The sequence below is a fragment of the Eucyclogobius newberryi genome, unplaced genomic scaffold, assembly GCF_026437365.1.
Source record: "Eucyclogobius newberryi isolate DKJ021-1_F unplaced genomic scaffold, fEucNew1.0.hap1 SCAF_17, whole genome shotgun sequence".
Taxonomy (NCBI): Eukaryota; Metazoa; Chordata; class Actinopteri; order Gobiiformes; family Gobiidae; genus Eucyclogobius; species Eucyclogobius newberryi.
Genome location: NW_027315801.1, coordinates 3560528 through 3584303, shown reverse-complemented (window position 1 = coordinate 3584303; position 23776 = coordinate 3560528). Strand labels below are relative to the sequence as shown.

Sequence of the window (23776 nt, the reverse complement as noted above, 5' to 3'; positions counted from 1 at the left end):
ACATATTGCACTGTATTCCACATCCGTCTGACATATGTGTGAGCGCTAACATGCAGGGTCAAAGGAAACAACTCTCTTATCCTGATGTGACAACCTTGAAATATCAAAGAACACCTGCAAAAATGTTTGAATTAATACATTTTTCTCCTTATAAGTCTAAACATGAGAAGAGGGAGGACAGACAGTAGTTCCATTGAGACCTTGAATTGATTTACATTTTTATAGTTTGGCAGTGGTTTAATGGGCAGCTGGACCAAATGCCTTCATTTCTGAAGGACAGAGGAGGAGAGATAAGCGTTAAGGGAGTACAGGACGTCTTAATGAGGACGGAGATACACCCTGGACAGACAGGAACTGGCAGACGAGACGCACGTTGAAGTTGAAACTAACTGTCTAAGTTAACTGGCTTCATATGGTTTGACTTAAAGGTACACTACGTAACTGTTCGGTCGAAGGTTCGGTCACTTGTTGGTTGCGATGTTATTGCTTTTCTCAGAATGTTTCGCAGTGTGGTTTCAACCGGGTCTAGCTTTCAACTTACATGTGTTTCAGTGCTCAAACACACCTTGAAAAACATGCATTCTTACTGTAACAGGGCTTGTTATGCTCCACATGTCCCACCGTATGGCTTTTTTTTTTTAACACTTCGACCCTTCTACCCTAGCCCCGACTGATCCTGTGAACCATGGTGTATCTGTGCTCTCTTACAACTGCGTAATCTTCACTTGTTGTAGCGTGCCGTGTGCAGGGGACACCGGGCTTTACTCTGCTCCCAAAAGTAAGCCAAAGTTTCCACATTTAGTCTCGACTGGAATGCCTCACATCACCACGTCTCCCCTCTCTCTCTCCCCCCTCTTCGCTCCTGCCTGTACCTGCAGCTCGTTGTCGCACGCCGGTATGCACATCAGCCCCTGCACCGGAGTGTGAAGCCCCTGGAATCTCTTCTGTACATTTCTGGAGGTTTTGTGCGTGGCCTGAGCGTGTGTGGACCGGCCCGTGGATGTAAAGGCGCGAGTGAGGGAGGAAGAGAGAGAGAGGGGGGGGAGCCATCTGGAGGGCTCTGATTGGTGCTTACAAGAGCTGCTGTTCCCTTTATTTACAAGGTGCTGTAATGACAATGCACAGTGACAGTGTGTTAGAGAGTAACTTTGATTATAGGGAAACGGCAGGTGTTTTACATTGTGCAAATCTGTTTTTGTTAGCTTACAATTCTCTAATTAAAAAAAAAAAAACATCCAAACTGTGTTGAAGAAGTTGATATACACTACAAACTGCTTATTCAATATTGTTGTTTTGCTAATTGCTAACTTGCACCACTTGTGTTCGATATTGGACCATTTTCAAGGCTTGTGGTTTGGGCGGAAGCATGATATGAACATGGCGTCATTGACGGACGTGTTTCGACCTATTTGATCCGAAATATATTTTAAAAAAGACGAGAAAGATGTCTTTTCTCTCGACTAGTTAAAAAAAAAAAAGTTTGATGTTGAACGTGAAATATCAGTCTGAGCGTTCCGCCTTTTCCCGATCACTTTGTGTAGAATTCTGAGTGCTAAACATATCAATCCGGTGCAAACTTTATATCACATCATTCTTTAATCCAGTGTGGTGAGGTTGGATCGAATATGAACCTTGGAAATTCGATGATCTGGTTGAATACATGACATTCTGGTTTAATTTGAGTGGGGGACCATTCCAAATCTAAAAATAACCCATGTTTAAATGATGTGGAATTCCTTCAAATCTAGTGTTGTCCCTGTCCCGTGTCCCTCTCCCTGACACCTCCAGGTTACGGACATTTCAAACAGAGAAACCCGAAACTGTGAACATGCGTCCGCGGGAACCCGACCGTCTGAGAGAATGTTCCGGGGGGATTCCGAGACAGGAATTTTGCTCTGGAATTCCGCAAGTGGCATTCCTTGACTGCAGGGGGGAGACGGAGGGAGAAGGGCAGAGGCAGGAGATGATGAAGTTCAGCGAGCAGGTGCATGAAGTCATATTATTGAAAAGGGCGGGTGATATTTTGGTGCTTATCATGAGTCAGTGCTTTTCTGTTTAATACGCCGGACACTTTTCCCCCTCCACGCCTCCCATTGGTCAGTGACAAGTGGAATAAACCAATCACAGTGAAGTGTGGACTCTCAGAAGAGGAAGGTGACTCTAATTACCTCTTAAAGTATAATATCTCCACTAAGTGTACGTGAATTATAATAAAATTGTAAATTAGGCTCTATGAAAATAGTGATGTATGTTTTTTACATATCACCCAATCAATCAATATTAAAGGGGACATATTATGAAAATCACACTTACTATTAGTTTTTAAGTTGTATTTTGATTGATTCCTGCTTGGAGATTCGTGTTTTCACCTACCCCCTATCCCCACCCACATCCCCCTGTACTTAGTTGTGATTATTTGAAAAATTAAAAAGTCACTTACTCACTTTTCAAAATCTAAATCATGTACATCACAACCCGCTGCTTGTTACGGTAAAATGTCATTATCTTCAGCAGTTATATTTGCGATTTATGTTACAATAGGGCTTTGTTCAAAGTTCACATTTTGATGTGTTCAGGAGGATTGACAAAAAGACGACAAACTACTAAAAGTCAGTATGTTTGTGGAGGAAATTATGGAAATACTTCAAACATTACAGTCTTTGCGATTTGCTAATTGTTATTTACAATGACCAGATGTAAAATAATGATCTGCTTATGTTATAGTTTAGTAAGTACCTGAATAATCTTATCATCTTATAAACATCTTATACTTTTAACTGAAAAAATGTTCGGAAGAGGAGCATTTTGGAGGATGTTTTGAGTGATGGAGGGGAGCCGGCTGTGATGGAGCGGTATGTGGGGAATGGTTGTCAGTGGGAGCTGTCCGAGCCTGACTCTGACAGAGGTGAGGTTCTCCTGTGCAGTCTTTACAGTATCAATGTAACAGGAAACAGGCAGACAAGTGTGGGATCACAGCTGCTGCAAAGAAATACCTTTTTTCTTCTGTATAATTGTAGTAATCATAATAGCAGCAGATGTACTGGCAGCTTGTGGAGCTCTATGGGATATTCACTGCTTTTGAACGAAATATTCAAAATAGAAATCCACAAACATTGAACCTCATTATTCATTTTTCGATTGGCTCCACAGACTCGTCATATTAATCTTATGGCTTTTAACTGACAGCAATAATGGCTAATGTGTTCCTTTTCACTGGCAGAGAAGCCGTTGAACTCTTTGTTTCATGTGAACAGGTCCAGTAATTACACAGGTATGAACCAAACACCAGGTCATCAAATCTGACATCTGCAGGGCCTTAAAGTACTTTAAAGTACTCCGGCCACGAGACACGGGTAATAGTACATTTCCCACTTTGGACTCTTTCACAATTTAGTACAAGAGGTAGCTCTATGGTGTCAACAGGTTTGCTGGTTCAGGCCTGTATACATTGGAATGCACAGTTTTTGTTCATTTTTCAATTCAAATCTATTTTTGAGATAGAATTTAATCTATTATTAGCAGAATATTTAAGGGTGAATTTAAACATTGAAGCCCATCTTAAGAATCTCAGTGTTTCCCATAGATTTTGCTCAGACTACTGTGGAACAACATATTTTTATATTCAAATTTCTTGAGTGTAAAAGTCACATAAAACCTATATTTAGCTGTCTTTTTGAACAATATAGTAACTTGTTTCATGTTTCAAGACAATAAACTGAGCAAAAAGTGTGATTGTAATATGAGCATTTATAGTTATCGTTGTTTTTAGATTATGGGGAGAATATTAGACTATAATGTATTCCTTTATTAATGGTAATCAGTGGAATTTCGACATGTTACACTTACACATGATCAATATGTATGAATGAAATGAGAACGTTGGTTTGGCTCCAGATGCAGTACACGTTTCACCTGCTCACACACCAGCGCTTTACAGCACCCGTCTCTTAAACGCACCGAGGGGCCGTAAGAAAGGGAGCATCAGGGGGTCAGCGCACAGCGGGTCATTCCACTGATCCAGTCCAGGTTCTGCCGGAGGACTGTTCCACCACGTTGTACGGAGCTGGGACGGTCGCAACGAATACAACGTCAGAAATGATCGGATCAAGTCGGGTGAAGTCTGTAAAAACAGCACTGCAGAACTACCTATGACCTCATAAATGTAGGAAATTTGGAACAGAGCGTTTTCATGAGGCTTGCTTGGAATTTACACCAGGACCCACTAACGAAGGCAAGATACATGACTTCAGACTCCTTTTTCAATTTAAGACATTGACATGGACAACAAAAAAACACGACCAGAGAGCAAAAAATTTAATAAAATAATAATACAAATAATGCAAATAATAATAATAGTAAAATAATAATAATATGACAAATAACATGATGAAACTTAAGTAAAATTACTTTCATAAATTAAATTATTAAAAATCAAACTTGTCCATTTTCAAATTTGGTCAGAAAGTCCTTTTTTTCCCCATCCGTCCAATGTCTGTTCAGTCCTCGATCGTTGGTGAAGTTTGTGTCATACATTCCCCCAAACGGTTTTGTATTGCTTTACAAATTAAATGTCGGCCGTACGAATGTTTTAAAACGGTACAAAAGTTAATGACAAGATGGACGTTATTACTTTGCCTATTCGCCGTGGCTTCCGTGCTCGTATTCATCACGCTTCTTTACGGTCTTACGTTTCGACTAGTGCGCACCACGCCTTCACTTTTAAATACAATCGCTCTTATCTGCATGTACCGATTGTCCTCTCCTCCCCCCGCCGGCCCCGTCCCTCGCAGCGTCTCCATGTCCTCTCCATAGTGACCAGAGGAATGCGCCGGTACCAGAGGAATGCGTGTGATATTAAAGCCAGAGCCGTGGTCCTCACCTGCATTCCTCCGCCTCTGCTCGCCCTTATCCCGTCTCTATCAGCCCAGGGCCGTAGGGGGACGCAGAGGGGCTCAAGTCAGGGCCGCCGTACTGTACTGCGCAAAGGATTGAGTTCAAAGAGAAAAAAATATGTTGAGCCGATGAAAGGATTTGTTTAGGGACCGTCAAAATGTAAAATGCGACTGCTGAATTTCCTTTGCTATTGTCAAATAAATATATCAGATTTTACGGACTACAAGTCGCACCTTTTTTCATAGTTTTGGCCGGGGTGCGACTTATACTTATATTTATACTTATACCTATACTCCAGAGCGACTTATATGTGATATTATTTGTTATTTTCACACTTTCAACTGCATTTCATACTCCAGTGCGACTTATATATGTTTTTTTTTCTTCTCTATTATGCATTTTTTGGCTGGTGCGACTTATACTCCGGAGCGACCTATAGTCCGGAGAATACGGTACTTTTGTGACTTGACTTGAAAGCATCCTGAGCTAAAAGTAGGATTTAGTGCAAACATGAATTATTATGTTGAGCTGAAGGAATTTGATAAAATGATAAAGTTGGTAAAAAAGTACATGTAGTGACTTTTATTCAAGTCACTTTTTAAACTATTTATACCACTGTTTCTGAAGTTATTAATACTATTTCTACTACTAAATTAAATTCCTTACACGGTAGGTTCAAAATGATTACAATTTTCTCGTGAGAATTTGTTTGTTTCTATTGTATTTAGTGCTGCCTCGTGTCGATATTTGTTTGTATTTTTCCTCGTAACTTGCTGACTCGCATGTGTGATTGAAACATCACCAAACCCTCTCTTTTTCTCTCTCCTCCCCGGAGTTTGACCCCGCGCTTCCCCGTTGCTCTCGGTTACAGGACTTTGATTGACGGGTCAGCGGGTCGCCAAGAGGAGGAAGGGGGTGGGGGGGCGGGCGGGACCAGGAGTCAGGCCGCGGCTAATCCCTCAAGTCCCTTTGTGGAGAGTGTGTTAAAACCAGGCAACAGACTGGCCCCCGCTGGGTCCCGGAGACGCACGGGGCAGTGGATTAATTTAGCATATAGTCCACAATTGTGCGCGACAGAGGCGGAGGAGGACGAGTCCCGCTGTGAAGATCACCTCCTCGTGTGTACAATGACATTCTTCAGGTCTAACTTTGTGAACCGACATTTTGGCAAGGGATGACAGGACCGTTTGATTGATTGAGATTGAAGGAGTCATGGATCATTATAAGAACTTTTTAAAGCAGCAATGTGAATCTGTTCTCTAACCTACATTATGCATATCAATAGAGATAGGTTTAAAGGTGCACTATGGCCATGTTAATCCACAACGTTGGGAGTACTGAACTACTGAATTGCTGACTAAAAAGTGTAATTTAGGTACAATTTAAACGTTTACAGTACGTTTGGATGATGCTCATGTAGCTGACCCCTGCCCATGAGCCAGGCCCTTATGTATTAGAAGAAGCGTTCCAAAGCCCTCTAAAGTGGACTGGACTGGCGGGTCAGGGCTGTGTCAAAACTACACCACCTGACCAAGTTACAGGTCAGGGCACCCATTTATAGAATGTCTTACTAAAGGTGTGTGTACAGAAAAAACAATCTTCCACAAACTTCCTCAAACTTCCTCGAGCGTCTCACTTCTTGTCTCTGAGCATAGATTGTCTTCAGCATCAGTTCCAACTGGACCGCTCATTTCCAAGTCACGTTTTTTTTTCTAATGTATCACAAATTTGACATGAAAAGTCATATATTTAACATTTTTGTACTACACAGGCTTTTCAGATAAGATGTCTTGGACTTACCACATCACATTAAGAACAACAAACATTCAACAACAGCAAAGACACAGTTAAAATGTATTCTTATGAAGAAATGACAACTACTTAAAAGTGCATGTGATGGTGAAGTGTATTATGCTTGAGAGATGTTAAAGTGCATTATGCTTAATAAAGTCTTCTAGAGTTCAGTAGTTTAAATGATTTTGGGATAAAACATGAATTAAACTTATTTAGACAGGGATCTGCGGTGAGGCGAGCCCACTCTCAATGACAATGCTTATTTATTTGTTATGTTTTCTGCAAAAATAGCATCTGTAATTCAATTAACGCAAGATAGATACATTTAATGCCATACTGTGGAACACAGAACAGTGACATCTCCATGGAGACAAGCAGGTGGCGGATTGATGATTTTAATAGATTGCATTTTGACTTTACACATATCTCTTTTACCACTTTACTCAGACATCTATTATTTAAATCAACAACTACTCATTTGCACTATTTCTGATCAACTGTAAATGTTGTGTATATACTCAGACTTTATAAGTATATATTTTTTATTTGATTAGAAAATGTTATGCATGCTTAATTTGATATGTATTATTATAATAATAATAATAATAATTATTATTATTATTATTATTATTCATTGCAGCAGACAACCGCAAGTTCTTAGTTTGTACATTTTGTTCACTGACAATGGCAATAAACCTCTTTCTGATTCTGATTTCAAACAGCACGTGCACTATGGTAGCCCTGCAGGGACAAGGTTCTATCATTTCATAACAAGCAATTAAAAAGCAAAGAAATAGTATCCCCGACCGTAGCTGTTTATTCCACATGCACACACTAGTCACTCTCTCTATTGCAGTTATGAAACGCACAAACTATGACATTTGAAATATTCCTATGGAGAAGTAAGTGATGGAAAGGAAGCAGCTGCGATTGGCCGAACAAGTAGGAACACGGTAGAAAATAAGCAAACAAAGTGGGGCTTTTCTTCCAAACGCCTGAGCCCATAAACATGACAAACTCTTCTATTACAAAACTGGTGGTGAAGTTCAACTCTCCGCGGCGGGCCTCGCACTGTCACCTCGCATTACCCCGGGACGCCAGTGGTGTTTGGGTCACCTGATGCAGCCCTTTCACTCTGAAGGAAGTTTGGCCTCAGCTAAAGGTCGCGCTCTGGACAACCAAAACTGAAACGAGAGGAATGCCTATGGATTCGTCTTTGATTTGATTTATTTGCACATACAAGAAGAAATAACCCAAAAAAAAGATGATCGCGCAGGAGAGCGTGAGACTATATAAAAGACCACCTCTCCTAAAACATCTCCCCTATTTTCCGGACTATAAGTTGCACTTGAAAGCCTTTAATTGTCTCAATAAACAACAGTGCACCTTATAAGCCTTATTATATATATTTTCCGGACTATAAGTCGTTTGTTTTGGCTGGGGTGCCAAACGTTATACTTATATACTTATACTTATACTCCAGAGCGACTTATATGTGATATTATTTGTTATTTTCACACTTGCAACCGCTTTTCATACTCCAGTGCGACTTATATATGTTTTTTTCTTCTCTATTATGCATTTTTTGCCTGGGGCGGCTAATACTCCGGTGCGACTTATAGTCCAGAAAATACGGTATATGTATGAATTAATATCTCACAGCAACTGACAAAAGATTCCGAAGAAAAGGTGGCCACTTTGCACGCACTGAATTAATAAAGCTCAACTGACTGACTTATCTGTTTTGTTTCGCCTAATGCGCCTTATAGTCCGGTGCTCTTTATATATGAAGAATAATCGAAAATAGACCATGTATTGACAGTGCGCCTTATAATCCAGTGCCCCTTATAGTGCGGAAAATACAGTACTAACAAACAGGCATGAACAAGTGAGTTACTCGCATTAATACATTACATTTCATCAAAGTCATTGGGATAGGCTCCAGTCACCCGCGACCCCGAAAGGGAACAAGCGGTAGAAAATGGATGGATGGATATCATTTTAAATACGTGTCAATGGTTCTCAAACTGGGGTGCGAGTTCCACTTTCGATGTTGGCTTTGGATCTATGCATTTTTATAGTATTGTCCTCCACACACTGAAGCGCGGAGCAGCAGAAACGCTGAACGGAAAACATAAATAAAAACAGAGATAGTACTTGTTTTACCTGTGCCATGTCTTCACAGAGTTTGAGCCAACTCAGCAGCTGACTTGTAACTTGTAACATGCATATTAAGTAGCCTTGTGCTCTCAGGCTTCTCGTTTTTTACAGGTCTCAAACATATTCAGCCCATATTGTTTTATTTGCAGCCAGTATGTCCCTGTTTGAATTTGACTTTTGTCCCCTTTCGCTGCTTAGTCCAAGTCCAATCCTGTTTAAGTCCTGCTTTAGAACGTTTTTTGACACAATTTACTCTTTTGAAACAACCCCTGTCTTCTGCTGTCAAAAAAAGTACCGAACCGGCGGACAAATAGAGACGAATCGCCCTATCTTATTTCTCTTTAGTCAACAGCCAACTGGTCCTGTGATCCGTAACCCATCCATCTGCCTTCACCTCGCTCTCCTCCCGCTCCCCCCCCCAGCTTTCCTCCCTCACGCTCCACTTTTCTCCACGTTCTTCTCTCCTTTGTACGTCGCCTGCGTGTTCGGTCGCTGGCGGTCGTGTCGTCGCTGCCTTGTCAGATCCAGGAAGTGCTCGGATCAGAGGGTTTTACCTGCGTGATGGATGATCAAAGCGGGCGCGCGGGGTGGGGGGGCAGGGCTCTTGTTTTGGGACAAAGACAGAGCGGTAAAGAGCAGGCCTGTCCCGACACGGACCAGGGGTTAAGGAGGTTTGGCTAAATTTGTAACGTCGTTCGAGGGCCGGCGGAGATGAGGGCGCGCAGCTGTTGCATCACAGGGCGACTTTAGACGAGGTGAAGAGTGCAAAGTGTAAAGTTTGTCAAAGGTGCAATAGGTAAACTTCTGCCACTGGTTTCGCTTGATGTAAAATGAAAAAAGTCGGCCTCTTTTGTGCGCACCGTTGTCATTGCTTTTGCCTGTTTTAGACCTGGGATAGTCCTGTAGAAGAAGAAGAAGATATATGACATTTATCTTCTTCTTATTTGGCACTTAAACATAGTGTACCGTATTTTCCGGGCTATAAGTCGCACTGGAGTATAAGTCACACCAGCCCAAAAAAGGCATAATAGAGAAGAAAAACATATATAAGTTGCACTGGAGTATGAAATGCAGTTGCAAGTGTGAAAATAACAAATAATATCACCTATAAATTGCTCTGGAGTATAAGTATATATGTATAAATATAAGTATAAGTCGCACCCCGGCCAAAACTATGAAAAAGGGTGCGACTTATAGTCCGGAAAATACGGTAATTGGAGTAAAATATAAAAGTAAAGTATTGGATAATTGGACATATTGTTGCTTCGTTTCACAATATTTTTCATTCGCAAAAGGTTTACCAGTTCAATCTGCATATTATTAGAAGGAAAATAACACAGTAGCAAAATATGTAATTCTTTATCTGTTATAGATAGTTGGTAATAGTAATGTATTTAAATCTATCTTACTCATCCATAGCTCTCACAAACCCTTGCTGCTCATTGTTACTATTCACAAGCATACATTTTAGGCGCGTGCACAGTTTTAGAATTGCTGTTTCCAGACAAAGTGAAGCTGGGGTGGACCTCCCAAGTGCAGCCAATCAGAGCGCTGCTTTCGCCTCTTACTTCCTGGTTGACAAGAAACAGAAAACATTATTATTAAGATGCAGGTAGCGCAAAGTGTTCTCATTTTGTCACCAAGTGCTGCTTTCACAATACACGAGAAACCACAAAATTCACTAATTTACACAAACACAAAGTCAGATACCTCAGCTTTAATTGGCGTGATTGAGTGATGCTAATTGTAATAGACCTTGATGTTATTGGATCAGTCCCTGTGGTATTTTAACATTTCGTCATGGGATCTACGTCAAATCCAAAGGCAAACAGCGCAGTGCAGGTTTCGGCCAGTCCCTGGAGTCCAGTTTGTCATCGACGTCTGGCCGTTTCAGGAAATGAGTGAGAGATGAGTGAAGAAAGGAGAGGACAAGCAGCTGTGCGGCATATGGACTCCATTAGAATCAGCGGTGTAACATGCGCAACACTGTTCAAGTGGATCACTGTCTCAGATTAGCGTTTGAAGGATGATGACGTGATGTGGGTTCATAAATGAGGGTTAAATGTACAGAGAAATGTACCGTATTTGCCTCACTATAAGTTGCACCTTTTTTCTTAGTTTTATACTTATATTTATACTTTTATACTTATACTCGTATTATTTGTTTTCCACACTTGCAACCGCATTTCATACTCCAGTGCAACTTATATATGTGCAATCCATGTGCTGTCGTGACACATATTCATGTGCAATTACTGTCGTGATCACATGCAATGGTATTTATGTATTTATGTATTTATTTATTTGTCTATGGGAGTTTTTGTTTATAGGAGATCTTCTACTGAAAGTGTTTTTCAAACTTCCTATAAGTGATCTGTCTGTTCTTCTGTATATACCTCTGTATCTTCCTGTGCTGCACCAATGAAATTTCCCCATGTGGGACAATAAAGGAATATCTTATCTTATATATGTTTTTTTCTTCTCTGTTATGCATTTTTTGGCTGGTGCGACTTATAGTCCGGAAAATACGGTAACCGGACTGTTTTGACTATTAGTTTGAAGCTTAAAATGATTATTCTTTTGCTTTTGGTTGATCCTTTTTGTCAGTTGAAGCAGACATTGTACATTTTGGTAGGTTTCCATCTCATCGCTCTACTATGTTCCATCTCAGTGCTTATCAAAAGTACCACCCAAGAAAATGCTTGGGAAACTGTCGTACCGAGACACATGGAGACTTGAGAATTTGGAATAATGCAAGAGAAATGTTCTCTAATGTCCATGTTTGTGTGTTACAGCTCTTCCACGTGGCCTACGTTCTGATCAAATTCGCCAACTCTCCCCGTCCCGACCTCTGGGTCCTGGAGCGCTCCATAGACTTCGGACAGACCTACCAACCGTGGCAGTTCTTCGCTTGTGAGTAAAACCAATACTACGACTAATAATACGACTACAGTTTGAACAGGGATCATTTTGTTTGTCCCCCATCTTCTGAAAACCAAGTCATTCAGAAGGTTTTAGGTCAAAAAATCATATGGTGCTATTTTGTGAAGTCTAGATTGTGACTTTTGTAAATGCTAAAATTTCCCATGATTCAATGTTTTTAATACATTTTTGTTATTGAGTGCTCAGTGCCTGCATGATCTGACTATAACTGTAGCAGAAGTATTATTTGTATGTACAGTAAATACTAGCTGGAGGTTACATTAAACGAGAATACTACAAAGAAGCTCCAACTTTACACGTGTAACAAAGAATTATGACTTTGTAGTGAGAGTTTTTGAGAGTTTTTTGCGTTTAAAAAGCCCCCAAACACACCCAAAAGCCCCCAGACACGTACTGGAAATATATAATACAGTATAAATAGTTCATGATGGATTTTTCTGGACTCTTTCCATCACAATTCTGGATTATCTCTTGCCAAACCTCTGATACCAGCTCATAAATGTTACAGTTTGTCACTTTTCTTCTGCATTTTGTGATTTAAATCCATTCAATCACCTTAAAGAACTGACAATTTTAAGTGTAGATATTTGGAGACGTGCTGCTGTCAGATTCCTTCTCCATCACCGCGTGTCCCTGAGCCCCAGGTTCAATTCCCACTCTGATCTCGACACGCAGCCCGGGGACAGCGTTTGGATTGGCCGTGTCACGTCTGGGGTCAGGTAGAAAGAACGTTACATCACCGCGCCGGCAGCTGATTGGCTGAGGGAGCTGTCGATCTCGGGGGGCTCCGGGGGAATTCCACTCGGGGTTTGGTACACGTCTCGGCTTGAATTTACCTGGAAAAGAGAAGGGAAGAAAGAGGAGAGGGCTAGAGCAGAGCGGCACAGGTTTTCTAACAACAACTGCATGATATAAAGGATATTTTCTTTCTCCAGACATAACCTTTACTGGAAATGAACTGAAAAAATTCTACTCTGCAGTATTATTATTATGTGTATGTGTCAAAAAATTGCATTGCTAGTAGAAACAGTGTTTTTTAATGGTTTAGAATGGCTTCAGAACTGTAAATGTCATTTTATTTTGAAATGCTGCAGCCCTCAGACTACGTCGCGCATCATGCTCTTAATTTGACAGTGTTCTTTTTTGTTGGCTTCTGTTCCTTTTCATATTCTTTCTTCAAGGACAAACTGCTGATTGATATAAGAATGCCGTAATAGTGGGTGAATGCACAATGTGCTCGCAACAGGAAACAATGTCATGCCAAACACTTTTGTACATTTCCGCCTTTTATTTTCAGCTGCGACAAACATGTATTCACAATTGAAATCATTTTCACTGTGCAAAGTATTTCCCTGGTCACAAAAACAAAAGAGAGTTGCAGTGTATTGAAGGACTGCAGTTGGAATCTGTGCACGTGGCAGGTTTGTGGCCAAAAAGCACAATGGCAGGACTAGATTTCCAATGTTATGTGCTGTATTTTCACTCATCCCAAATTAACTTATGGACCATTTTTCCCAAATAGGTCCCTTTTCCCTGACGTTAAACATGTTTTTTTTCATCATTCAGCCTCAAAGAGAGACTGTATCGAGCGTTTTGGCCAGCGGTCCATCGAGAGGATCAACAACGACAACGACGTCATCTGCACCACAGAATACTCCCGCATCGTGCCTCTGGAGAACGGAGAGGTGAGAGGGACTTTCCTCTACGGTCGCATACGTCAACCTGTGGAAAACGCACAGATTCATCGCTCTTTCCCTCCCCAGGTCGTGGTGTCCCTGGTGAACGGGCGTCCCGGAGCCATGAACTTCTCCTACTCCCCGGTGCTGCGAGAGTTCACCAAAGCCACCAACATCAGGCTGAGGTTCCTCCGCACCAACACTCTGCTGGGGCATCTGATGGGCAAAGCGCTGCGCGACCCCACTGTCACTCGCAGGGTAAGTAAACGTAACGCAGCTCTTTATTTTGACAGAGATGTGACGCCCATTCTGCGGCCATGACCTCCAGGCTCCACCCTCAGACAGTTGCATGCTCTTGTCACATTTGTACCGTCTCATATATACTGTAAATGGCGCTGTGCTTATCGCCGCTCCGCGTGTTTGTGCAGTATTACTACAGTATCAAGGACATCAGCATCGGCGGACGCTGCGTGTGCAACGGTCACGCCGAGGCCTGCGACGCCAAGGACCCCAACGACCCCTACAAGTAAGACACACAACATTATAATCGCTCCTATCTCACCCAGACATTTACAAACCTATGTGGCGCTGTTATGGCTGAATACATAGCCAAGATAAGACCGAATAAGGTGTGATTTACGAGTCATAAAAAGAGTGCTTTAAAGTCGTTACCCGCAGCCATTTTAGTGGAGTTTTAATTACAGCAGGTTCAGTTGATGCCAGCTCAGCCCGTCTGTGTCTCTGGGCACAAATTAGCATTCCTGCGATGTAAATGAGCTGAGGATATGTTGAAGCACATGAAGCTGCTGAGCAAAATAACACGGAAAAGAATTGTGAACTTTGTCAGGTTTGATTTGTAGGTGTTGAATGACATGCTATAGGTCAAGCCAAGTTGAAAATAATTGAATTTTTATGTAATTTTGAGTCATAGAAAAGCCGTTCACACAACGCTGTGAACCAATTATGCATTTATAAAAAGGCAAAGTAGAAAGAGAAAACACATGTCGCTTCCCGTAGAAACAAGATGTCCCTAGACCAACTGCTATTTAATTCTAGTATCGATATATGTGATGTACATTGGCATAAACCGATATATTTGTTTTGCTGCTGTCACTGATAACTGATATTTGCCGATACAAATATTTAGATTTTAAAGTCCCAAAATATCACAAATTATCTTTTCACTTTGGTAAAAATAACAATAAGAAAAATTAAATTTTCCAATACCAGTGAAAATCTGTTGATATTGCCCATTATTTACATTTTTGCAGGACTATAATACAACAAAAAAGTACAGTAGATTATAAAAAAGTCGGGAGGAAGAGGCAAAAAACTCCAAAAGGCTTATATTACTTATATACACGCCTCGACCTAATGAGTAAATAACATATAGATAATAAAATAAATGTTGATGTAAATTACACATACTCACAATGACTAACATTTAAAAATAACATTCAGTAAAATCATCTTTGATATTTAATATCAAAGATGATATGGCCCAACTCGACATGCATGTAAGAAATAATTAAATAAATAAATCAGCAATTGTGTGGCTAAAACCATGAATTGTCCCGACCACTTGCCATTATGCAGAGTTGAGGCTTCTCCATGCTCATTTTAGACCACAATAATGACAAAAAACACTAAAAACAGTCATTTTCAACACAGTCTCTTTCTGTATGTTACCATTACCTTGTTACCTTGACGTCTTATGTATATTAGTTCTGACAAAGCTCAATATCATACTAAAAATGTTGAGCAAAGGTCCAATTTTGTCCTGTTTGTCTTTTGTTTTTTTACTGCATTGATACTTCAAATGAGTTTCTAGTTTCAATTCTAGTTTTAATATCTGACGTTTTGTTTTGTTCTTTCTTTCAACAAGTCTAGTTAAGTGTCTTGCCAAATGTGTCTTATTCCAAAACGTTATATATAAAGATCCAAATATGTGAGCTCTACCATTTAAAAAAAGGGAAGTAGAATATCCCCGTTCCTTTCTCTCCATAACAAGTGGAGGAAGTGCGTTTTATTAGCGCATTAAAGCAGCACACGTGAACCTGACGCGGTAATGACAGCCTGTTGCACCGCGGCGCATCCTCCGGGGCCAAACCCTTTACAAAAGACTACATCATAGCACCAGCACATGTTATTAATGTAATCTGCAACCGCCCACTTCCACCCGGGGCAGACGGGTCCAGTCTTGTCCCTCTGTCGTCACAACAAAAGCCAGATGAAGGACAGGGGAGTTTATATTGGGACAGAGGTTGTAATCAGAAATGTGTCGGGCTCCGTCAAACCAGCTGCTCCCAAGCTTTTTAAGACGCACACAATGATAAACAAGACACGTCCGGGAAAAGCGGCGAGGTTTCCGATGCGTTCAGGCAGATGCTGTTATCTTCAGGTAGACAATGAGGAGATGTAATTCTGATTTACACACAATTATGTTTTACATGGTCAAAATGTACCCTATGGGCTGATTCGGATGTGATTTGTTTAATGATTATACACGTTGTAAATCGTCTAAGCTGTGGAAAAGCTTTACCTACTGTACAGAGCCAAACAACCAACAAAAACAACTAAACCGTTTGCAGCCCGTGTGAAATAAAATGGACCTTTATTCCCACGACTCTGTGCAGTACGTTCAAACCCAGATGGAAATGCACATCATACGTTTTAGTCGGACTTTTGTATTTGATGCGCTTTGAAATGAGAGCAAATCCCGCCGTGGCAAAGCAGCAACTCCGCACGCAGCCGAAACATGAGCTGTATCACTGCTCCATAATCCAGCACGGAAATATTAACACTTAACACACGTGTGATCGTTTCACACATCTGCCAAAGATATTCCATCTTGTCTTCATCAGCCTCTTCAACTCTTCATCAGCTTCTTCATCTTAAATGTTTGGCCCAGGCGGCTTATGTGTGGTTCGTTTGTTGGCTATTTTTTCAGTTTTTTGCTATTTTGTTTTCTATCAGAGCATAGATCAGCAAAAGAACAACAACAACAACAACAACAACAGAAAGAGGAAAAAAGCAACAAACAAACAAAAAACACACCCACAAAGAACGAGCTGGACCGGGTAGAACATAGAACAAAGGAGTAAAAGTAGAAAATAAGGGAGTGGATGACGAGAATTAAAAAGGAAGAAAAAAACATAGGAATTAGAGCTTATAAAGTTCTGAATAATTGTCCCATTTTGTTCATTGTTTTTTAAATTTGTCTGTTTTAAAGTTGAACCCTGAGTTTATTTTCCCACTGTGCTTGTGTCTGTTGTGATATTAGTCCAGTCTCTATTTACTTATCCTTACTCCTCATCAAATTTTTTGTGAGGGCTATTTTTTTCATTGAAACACGAAACAAAAGTCCGGTCTAACAATATCTGGACAATGTTTTTTTAAATCAATCATCATAATGCACCTTTAAATTGTACAATCACAGTATTATTCTATATACCGTACTTTCCGCACTATAAGGCGCACCGGATTATAAGGCGCCCTGTCAATGAATGGTCTATTTCCGAACAAAAACAGTCGGATAAGTCAGTCAGTTGAGCTTTATTGATGCAGTATGCACGGAAAGTGACCAGCTTTTCGTCGTAATCTTTTGGCAGTTGGTGCGAGATATTAAATTAAATTAAAGGCTTTTAAGTGCGCCTTATAGTCCGGAAAATACGGTATATAAATTCTGACAACTTAGCGTTTCTCTCCTAACGCTTCAACTGCAGAGCGAGTGGTTTTAGCCCGTAGTGTCGACATAGCTTCAGGAGATAGACACTGCTTGAATCGTGACTCATAAGCACATTAAAGGAGGATAAATAGATAATCCAATAAAAACAGACTAGCTAAACTCTGGAGACAATATGAGCTTTGCAAGATAACTACCGGTACTCTTTAGAAATGTCAACTTCAATTACAGTACATGTCACAAATTGCCGTTATTTTAATCAGTAAAAAGTGAAACTATGCCCCCCGACTCGCGCTCGTCCTTCTCCTGCAGGACATCTTGGACTGTGAAGTTTGATTGACAGTAGCTGAGTAATTGTCCTAAACTTGAAGTGACCTCGCTGGTCTGTGGTTGATGTCAGAGCGAAGGAATGTGGAGAAGTGAGCGCGGATCGGGCACTAAACTCAGTACAAGGCTCAGTGGTGGACATGCTCTGATAAAGACACGGTATAACTTTTACCAGGGACACACCCCAGTCCAATCTCCTCCTCCTCTGCAGCAGGAGCAGCAGAACAAGCAACCACCTCAGCCTCTCCATGCCCTCCTCTTCATCTATAAAAATGTCTATTCACTAGTAGAACAACATTTTGGGTCCTCAAAAAGCAAGCTACTTTGTTTAAATGTTTTGAATATCTAGTGTTTTCATGCAGTTTAATAAGAACAGAAAATAAATATGTATATAATTTGAATAAAACATGGTTAATTGAACTTGGAGACGTGGAGATAATATCTAATTGCATTTTTTTCCCTTACAAGTATTGCAATTGCGATTAGATTTAGTCCTTTACAACGCTCAAAAATCACTCAAAATTCAAGGCAATACAAAACAAAAAACAAGTGAAAAACAAAATAATGCAAAATACAAAATAAAGTATGGAAAAAATATGGGAAATATGAACAGATTCATGAATGCATCAATCACATTTCAGAACATGCAAAACAAGAGAATATTGTGTTGTTTTATGGAAGAAATGATGGTACTTTAAAACAAAAAGCTTGTCTAATGTCAGAAAATTGCCTGTAAAACCAAACCAAAAGCGTGGTAAGGAAGGAGCTCATTTCCCTCGCTTTCCACCCTGGTTTTAATCGGATTAGTGTCCAAAACTACAGCCTGCCGAGAGGGACCAAAACCCAGCAGGAGGAACCAGCTCAACCCTACTCTTTGTCTGCCCTGGTCCAATAAACCAGGCCCAAACTGACAATGTGAGAGTCAAGAGCCCGAGAAGGAAGGAAAAGCTCATCAAATCCTGCGCCTTAAGTGATTTCAAATGTGTTCCGGCTGATAACACGGCAAAGTATTGTTTTCAGCCTCGACCATGACACGTTGTAAACCAGCTTTTCATTCGCTCCTGGGTTTTGTTTTTCGGCTTCCACTCCTCGACCACAAGTATTTTAGGAAATGCGTTTCAATGGAGCCCTTCCATCCACATTCACTGCTTCCCGCTGCTCTGTGGTTAGTTGTCACCAGTGGCTTCCTGTCAGGGCACGGGGCAGGTGAAAGTCTAGCTGATCTGGGAAACACATTCAGGTTTGTGGGCCGGTTGAGGAGACTGTAGTGTGTGTGGGTGAATCTAAATGTCCCGTGAATGAAGGTGGGAGTCAAAGGTTGGGATATTCTATGGCCACACAATTGATGTACTAGTTCTAAACCAGGGCAAACGCAAAATAAGACAAAGATGTCGTTTAAATAAACTTTATATCCAGCTGTTTGAGAACCACTGTACCATAGGAATAATATACTCTACTGCTGAAATAGCAGTTGCATTTGTTGATGAAAGTGGTAGGTCTAAATACTTTCTACTTCAGGGAGACATACGATACAAAACTAACTTTTAAGAGCATATTCTTACCTTATCTGCCTATTTGTCAACTTTGTCAAATGTATAATTTCACTTCCTGATTGAACATGGGTAGAAAATATGACATAACTCGTTACCTAGCAACCATACTGAAAGCAAGAGCCATATAAATGATACAACAGTTATGCTTTGACTAGCAATAATACCACATAACACCTTTATTTTGTTGAATTATCATTTAAATTGTCAGAAAATGGTGTCAGGTTATGGTCTCACGTCGCACATTGATGACAAAGGTAGAGGAATTCTGTTTTTGAACTCAGCACGACTTCCTGTGTTATTTTTGAAAATGTCTTCACAAACTGCAACTTCTCGGATATAAAAAATATAATACAGGTTCTATTCCACCATAACTAAGTCCTATATGGAAAAACAGGAGAGAATATCATCAGCGGGAAACACAGTCCCATTTCCTACACAGAAAGTAATTAGCCATTAAACAGATTTCTACAGTATTGTTGTGCTTGTGTTCCCACAGACTCCTGTGTGACTGTCAACACAACACCTGCGGCGTCTCCTGTGACCAGTGCTGTCCCGGAAACAACCAGTTACCATGGAAACCAGCCACGACCTACAGCGCCAACGAGTGCGAGCGTGAGTAAAGACTAGCGGCCAAGGCTAACGCTTAAAGCTAACGCTAAGGTCAAGCGCTGACCCTTGACCAGGAATGTGTTGGTTTTAACAATAGGAGTTAATGAAGCCAAACGGAGCCGTGCTGCTTCCAGGACACTTTCACATACTCGGAAGAAGGTTAACCATGGCTGAAAAGTCAAGCTGGTGACTTTTCGACCACAAAAACAAACACTGACTGAGATTCCATGTTGACAAATTTATATGCCCCAGTTTAGCGATTGAAAATGAACATTATAAATTGCATGTTATTGTCAAAATCCACCCATCTTTCTTGCAAGCATGACAAATATCCATAGAAATGAATTACATATAATTAACTGCTGGGTCACCGGTAAATACATTTATCATGTCAGAATAGCTTAGTGTTGAGGTAAGTGTTTAGCGCCATAGGTTTATCAAAGGGCTAACTGACATTATTTGAGGTCTGACTGCACAACGCTAACCTTCATATAGTCACAGACTGGCAAATTCCATGTTAGCTAAATATTAAACCAATATAGATTTTAGAATGGTCGACTTGGGATATTCTGACACTTAAAGGGACTGAACCCATTTTATTTCCATGTACCGTATTTTCCGGACTATAAGTTGCACCTGCCAAAAAATGCATAATAGAGAAGAAAAACACATGTATAAGTTGCACTGTAGGATGAAATGCAGTTGCAAGTGTGAAAATAACAAATAATATCACAAATAAGTCGCACCGGAGTATAAGTATAAATATAAGTATATAAGTATAAATATAACTATAAGTCGCACCCGGCCAAAACTATGAAAAATGTTGCGACTTATAGTTCGGAAAATACGGTAATAAAGTAAAATATGCCCATTGTGCGCAATCTGCATGTAATTATAGCATTTAATTCTCCGCAAAGCAGGAAGTGCGCTGCTAGCATGCTAGTTGTTGTTAGCTTTAGCGTGACTGCTAAACTCGTTCTGGTCTCTGACAGTTGTGAAAACTACCTATAAACTCATCGTAGTAAATAATTAGGACGTTTGGAATGATGCAATGAGTTTAAAATGAACTAGTTCTGTTTTCCGCGTATTGAAGACAGTAAAAATCAGGCAGAGCACCTTTAATGTAGTAGGCCTAAATACAGTATTAATGGCCTTGTGGTTGTTTCACTGCTCTTATGCGCATGAACTCTCTTATGCATGAACACTTTGCCTGTTTCCAACAAACATGGAGAACCAGGATTGTCAAGCTTCAGCGACGAAACCCGCACAAGAGGGTCTGAAAAAACAAAACAAAACAACAGAACATGTGGCGTGGCGGTATTTCCCACTGTATTTGTGAAAGTAGCGCCCCCTCGTCTCTCTAGAAGATTTCAGGACCGTCATTAGGAGTATTCTGTTCATTTAAATCCTTTTCACCCACGACAGCTCTTAAAAAAGCCACCCAGTTCCTGCAAAAATGTTAATTATTATCCAAATCACAACACTAGACTATTGTCAATTTACGTGGCATTTCTTATACCTCTTTCTTTCTTTCTTACTCACTATATATATGTTTTTTTTTGTTTTTTTTGTTGGAGCAATCTTGACTGCAGCTTTATCGGTGACACGTCGCAGCTGCTGATAAAGGAGCGCTTGTTTATTGAGTCGGCACGTCGCAGGTGCTGAGGTTGAGATAAGGCCCAGAGCTCGCTGTCTCTGAGTCAAGAGGAAACACTGCTCTGGTCACAGGCACTATCTCCAATACAAGCAGACAGACAGGGACTAGGATGAGGTTTAAAGGGGTGTTTCTCAACCGATGGGCACGGACCTAAAAGTAGATCTGGTGAGGATAGAGTTATTTGTTTGAAGCATTATATGACTTAGTTTGGTGGGATTGTCGCTGTGGTAAATATTTATCATCGTTTTACATCAGTCAAGTAGCAGTTGCTGAACAAAATGTTAAAAGTAAATCACTGAAAGTAGTGCCGAGTTCTACAGAATCCCTCTGTGATGTCATCAATAAGCGACATCCAAAATGCAAAGACATTAACACGCGGTGGGCACTAGATCAGACACCAGCTGGCTCACGGAAGTCAGAATTGGCTCCAATATGGCGGCCCTCGATACGCTTCAGACACTGGGTTAGGGACAGGGACAAGAGAGGGGGACAAAATGATTGCCTGAGCTGTATCAGCGGGACCGGCTTTGGTCGCCGCCATGTTGGGGCCAGTAACTTCCGTTTCGGTCGCTGCCATATTGGAATTCTGACTTCCGTGAGCCAGCTGGGGTCTGATCTAATGCCAACCTTTAACAAGCAACGGGGGGAAATCTGATCATCATTTAACAAAATAAAGGTATTAATATGTTTAAAATTATAACTATTGTGTCATTTATATGGAGTTTTGCCCTTGATGACAGTATGGTTGCTAGGTAACAGTTGTAGAATTACCTCTATCTATGTCACGTCTGCTGTTCATGTCATTTCACCAAAATTGCAATTGTTTTGAAAAGTTTTGAATAAAATCAAGTCTACTAAGTTCTAAGTGAAATGTTTAGTTTAGTCTTTGGGTCACTGAAAAGCGCTATATAAATAAAAGTTATTATTATTATTATTATTATTATTATTAGTTTAACCTGCCATATACTTTTTAAAGTTTAATAGTGAAATAAATATTAAGATGTACCTTATGCTAAAACAACTGCTTCATAAATCACTGGGGCTTTAGGACCCCAAACAACTGATGCAAGCGTTCTCAGTGGAAGTGAATTTAAAAGTGTGAGGTTTATCATGTTCTTATTTATTTTTTATTCTTATAAGTGTTTTCTACCTAGTAACTAACTTGAAATTAGAAAAAAATGCTACTGCTCTTGAAATAAGAACAAAACATTTGATGAAATAATAATAATAATAATAATAATAATGAAAATAGACTGAAATACGACTTTGTTTAATAACTTTTTTACATATGATCTCATTTAAGATTGTATTTTTGTTAATTTCACTGTTGATCAATGAATACCTGCGGTTTAGAAATAGATGTATGGATAATTATGTATTCAGTTATAATTTCTTCCATTGCGCATCACAGATATTTTTTCTTTCTTTTATCCTTCTTTTTTTTTTAGATGTACCGATATTGTTAAAAAAATAAGCAGCTATATTTGAATTTAAATCGTCTCCTGCCTTCAAGACCCCAACACCAGTTCAAAGTGCTTTCGTAGCATTTATTACAGCTTATGATACAACTATGATGTGTTCAAAGCCTCTAATTATCTGCTTTGATTAGAACCATTAGCTTTCTACATCAAACTCGGGCTAAACTTGATGTGGTTGAGTTAATGACACTGTCACTTTATCCTTTTTTAATCTGCAGCGCAAATTAACAGCTGTGGAAGACGTTCACCCACTCATTTATTTGAAATCCAGAGCCTTGACTAATATGAAAAAGTGAAAAACATAAACTTTAAACTAACTTGATTTTCCATGTTTGCTTTCTAGCCTGTAATTGCCACCGCCATTCCTTTGACTGCTACTACGACCCTGAGGTGGAGCACAGGAGGGGAAGTCTGGACATCCACGGACACTACAGAGGGGGCGGAGTCTGCCTTAACTGCCAGGTATGTCACTAGTTCTGTTTACCGCCCATTAAAGGAGACACATTATTCAAACGCAACTTTAACGAGCTTTTAGGAGCGTTTGAGCTGTTACAACGGTGGTGTACTGAAAGTTAGGCTATTTTGATTGAGACATGCATTTGTATGTAATTCTGTTTTGTCCTGCAATTGAGCCTCAACATTTCTGTTTTCACCCATCCCCTATCCCCGCCCCATCTCTGTAGATTTAGATGTGATTATTTGAAGAATTAAGACAAATAATTAAGACACATGTTAGGTTCTAAAATGTAAAATCACTTATCATAAATAAAAACATGACAATCTGTTGTTGTTAAGGGGAAATGTGACTATGAAGAGGCGGGGCTTATCATTTCTGTAGTTTTGAACAGGAAGTCAATGGACCTGTTTCTATTATTAAGAAGTTTTAGATCAATATTGCGGCTTACAAATGCAAACTGTTAAAACATTATCTACTTATGTTATATTTCAATACAAAGTACCTAAAATAAAGCATAATACGTCTCCTTTAAAGATGATATTTG

At 40.1% G+C, this 23776-nt stretch overlaps 1 protein-coding gene across 1 annotated transcript in view; it reads left to right on the top strand.

Annotated features, from left to right (window-relative positions):
* lama5 (laminin, alpha 5) overlaps nt 1–23776 on the top strand; it is a 122422-nt gene that overhangs the window by 30786 nt on the left and 67860 nt on the right. Inside the window, exons 3-8 of the mRNA XM_072448635.1 lie at nt 11643–11760; nt 13357–13475; nt 13554–13724; nt 13895–13992; nt 19528–19643; nt 23119–23237. Coding sequence (XP_072304736.1) covers nt 11643–11760; nt 13357–13475; nt 13554–13724; nt 13895–13992; nt 19528–19643; nt 23119–23237 — 741 coding nt within the window. The remainder of the gene's footprint in view (nt 1–11642; nt 11761–13356; nt 13476–13553; nt 13725–13894; nt 13993–19527; nt 19644–23118; nt 23238–23776) is intronic.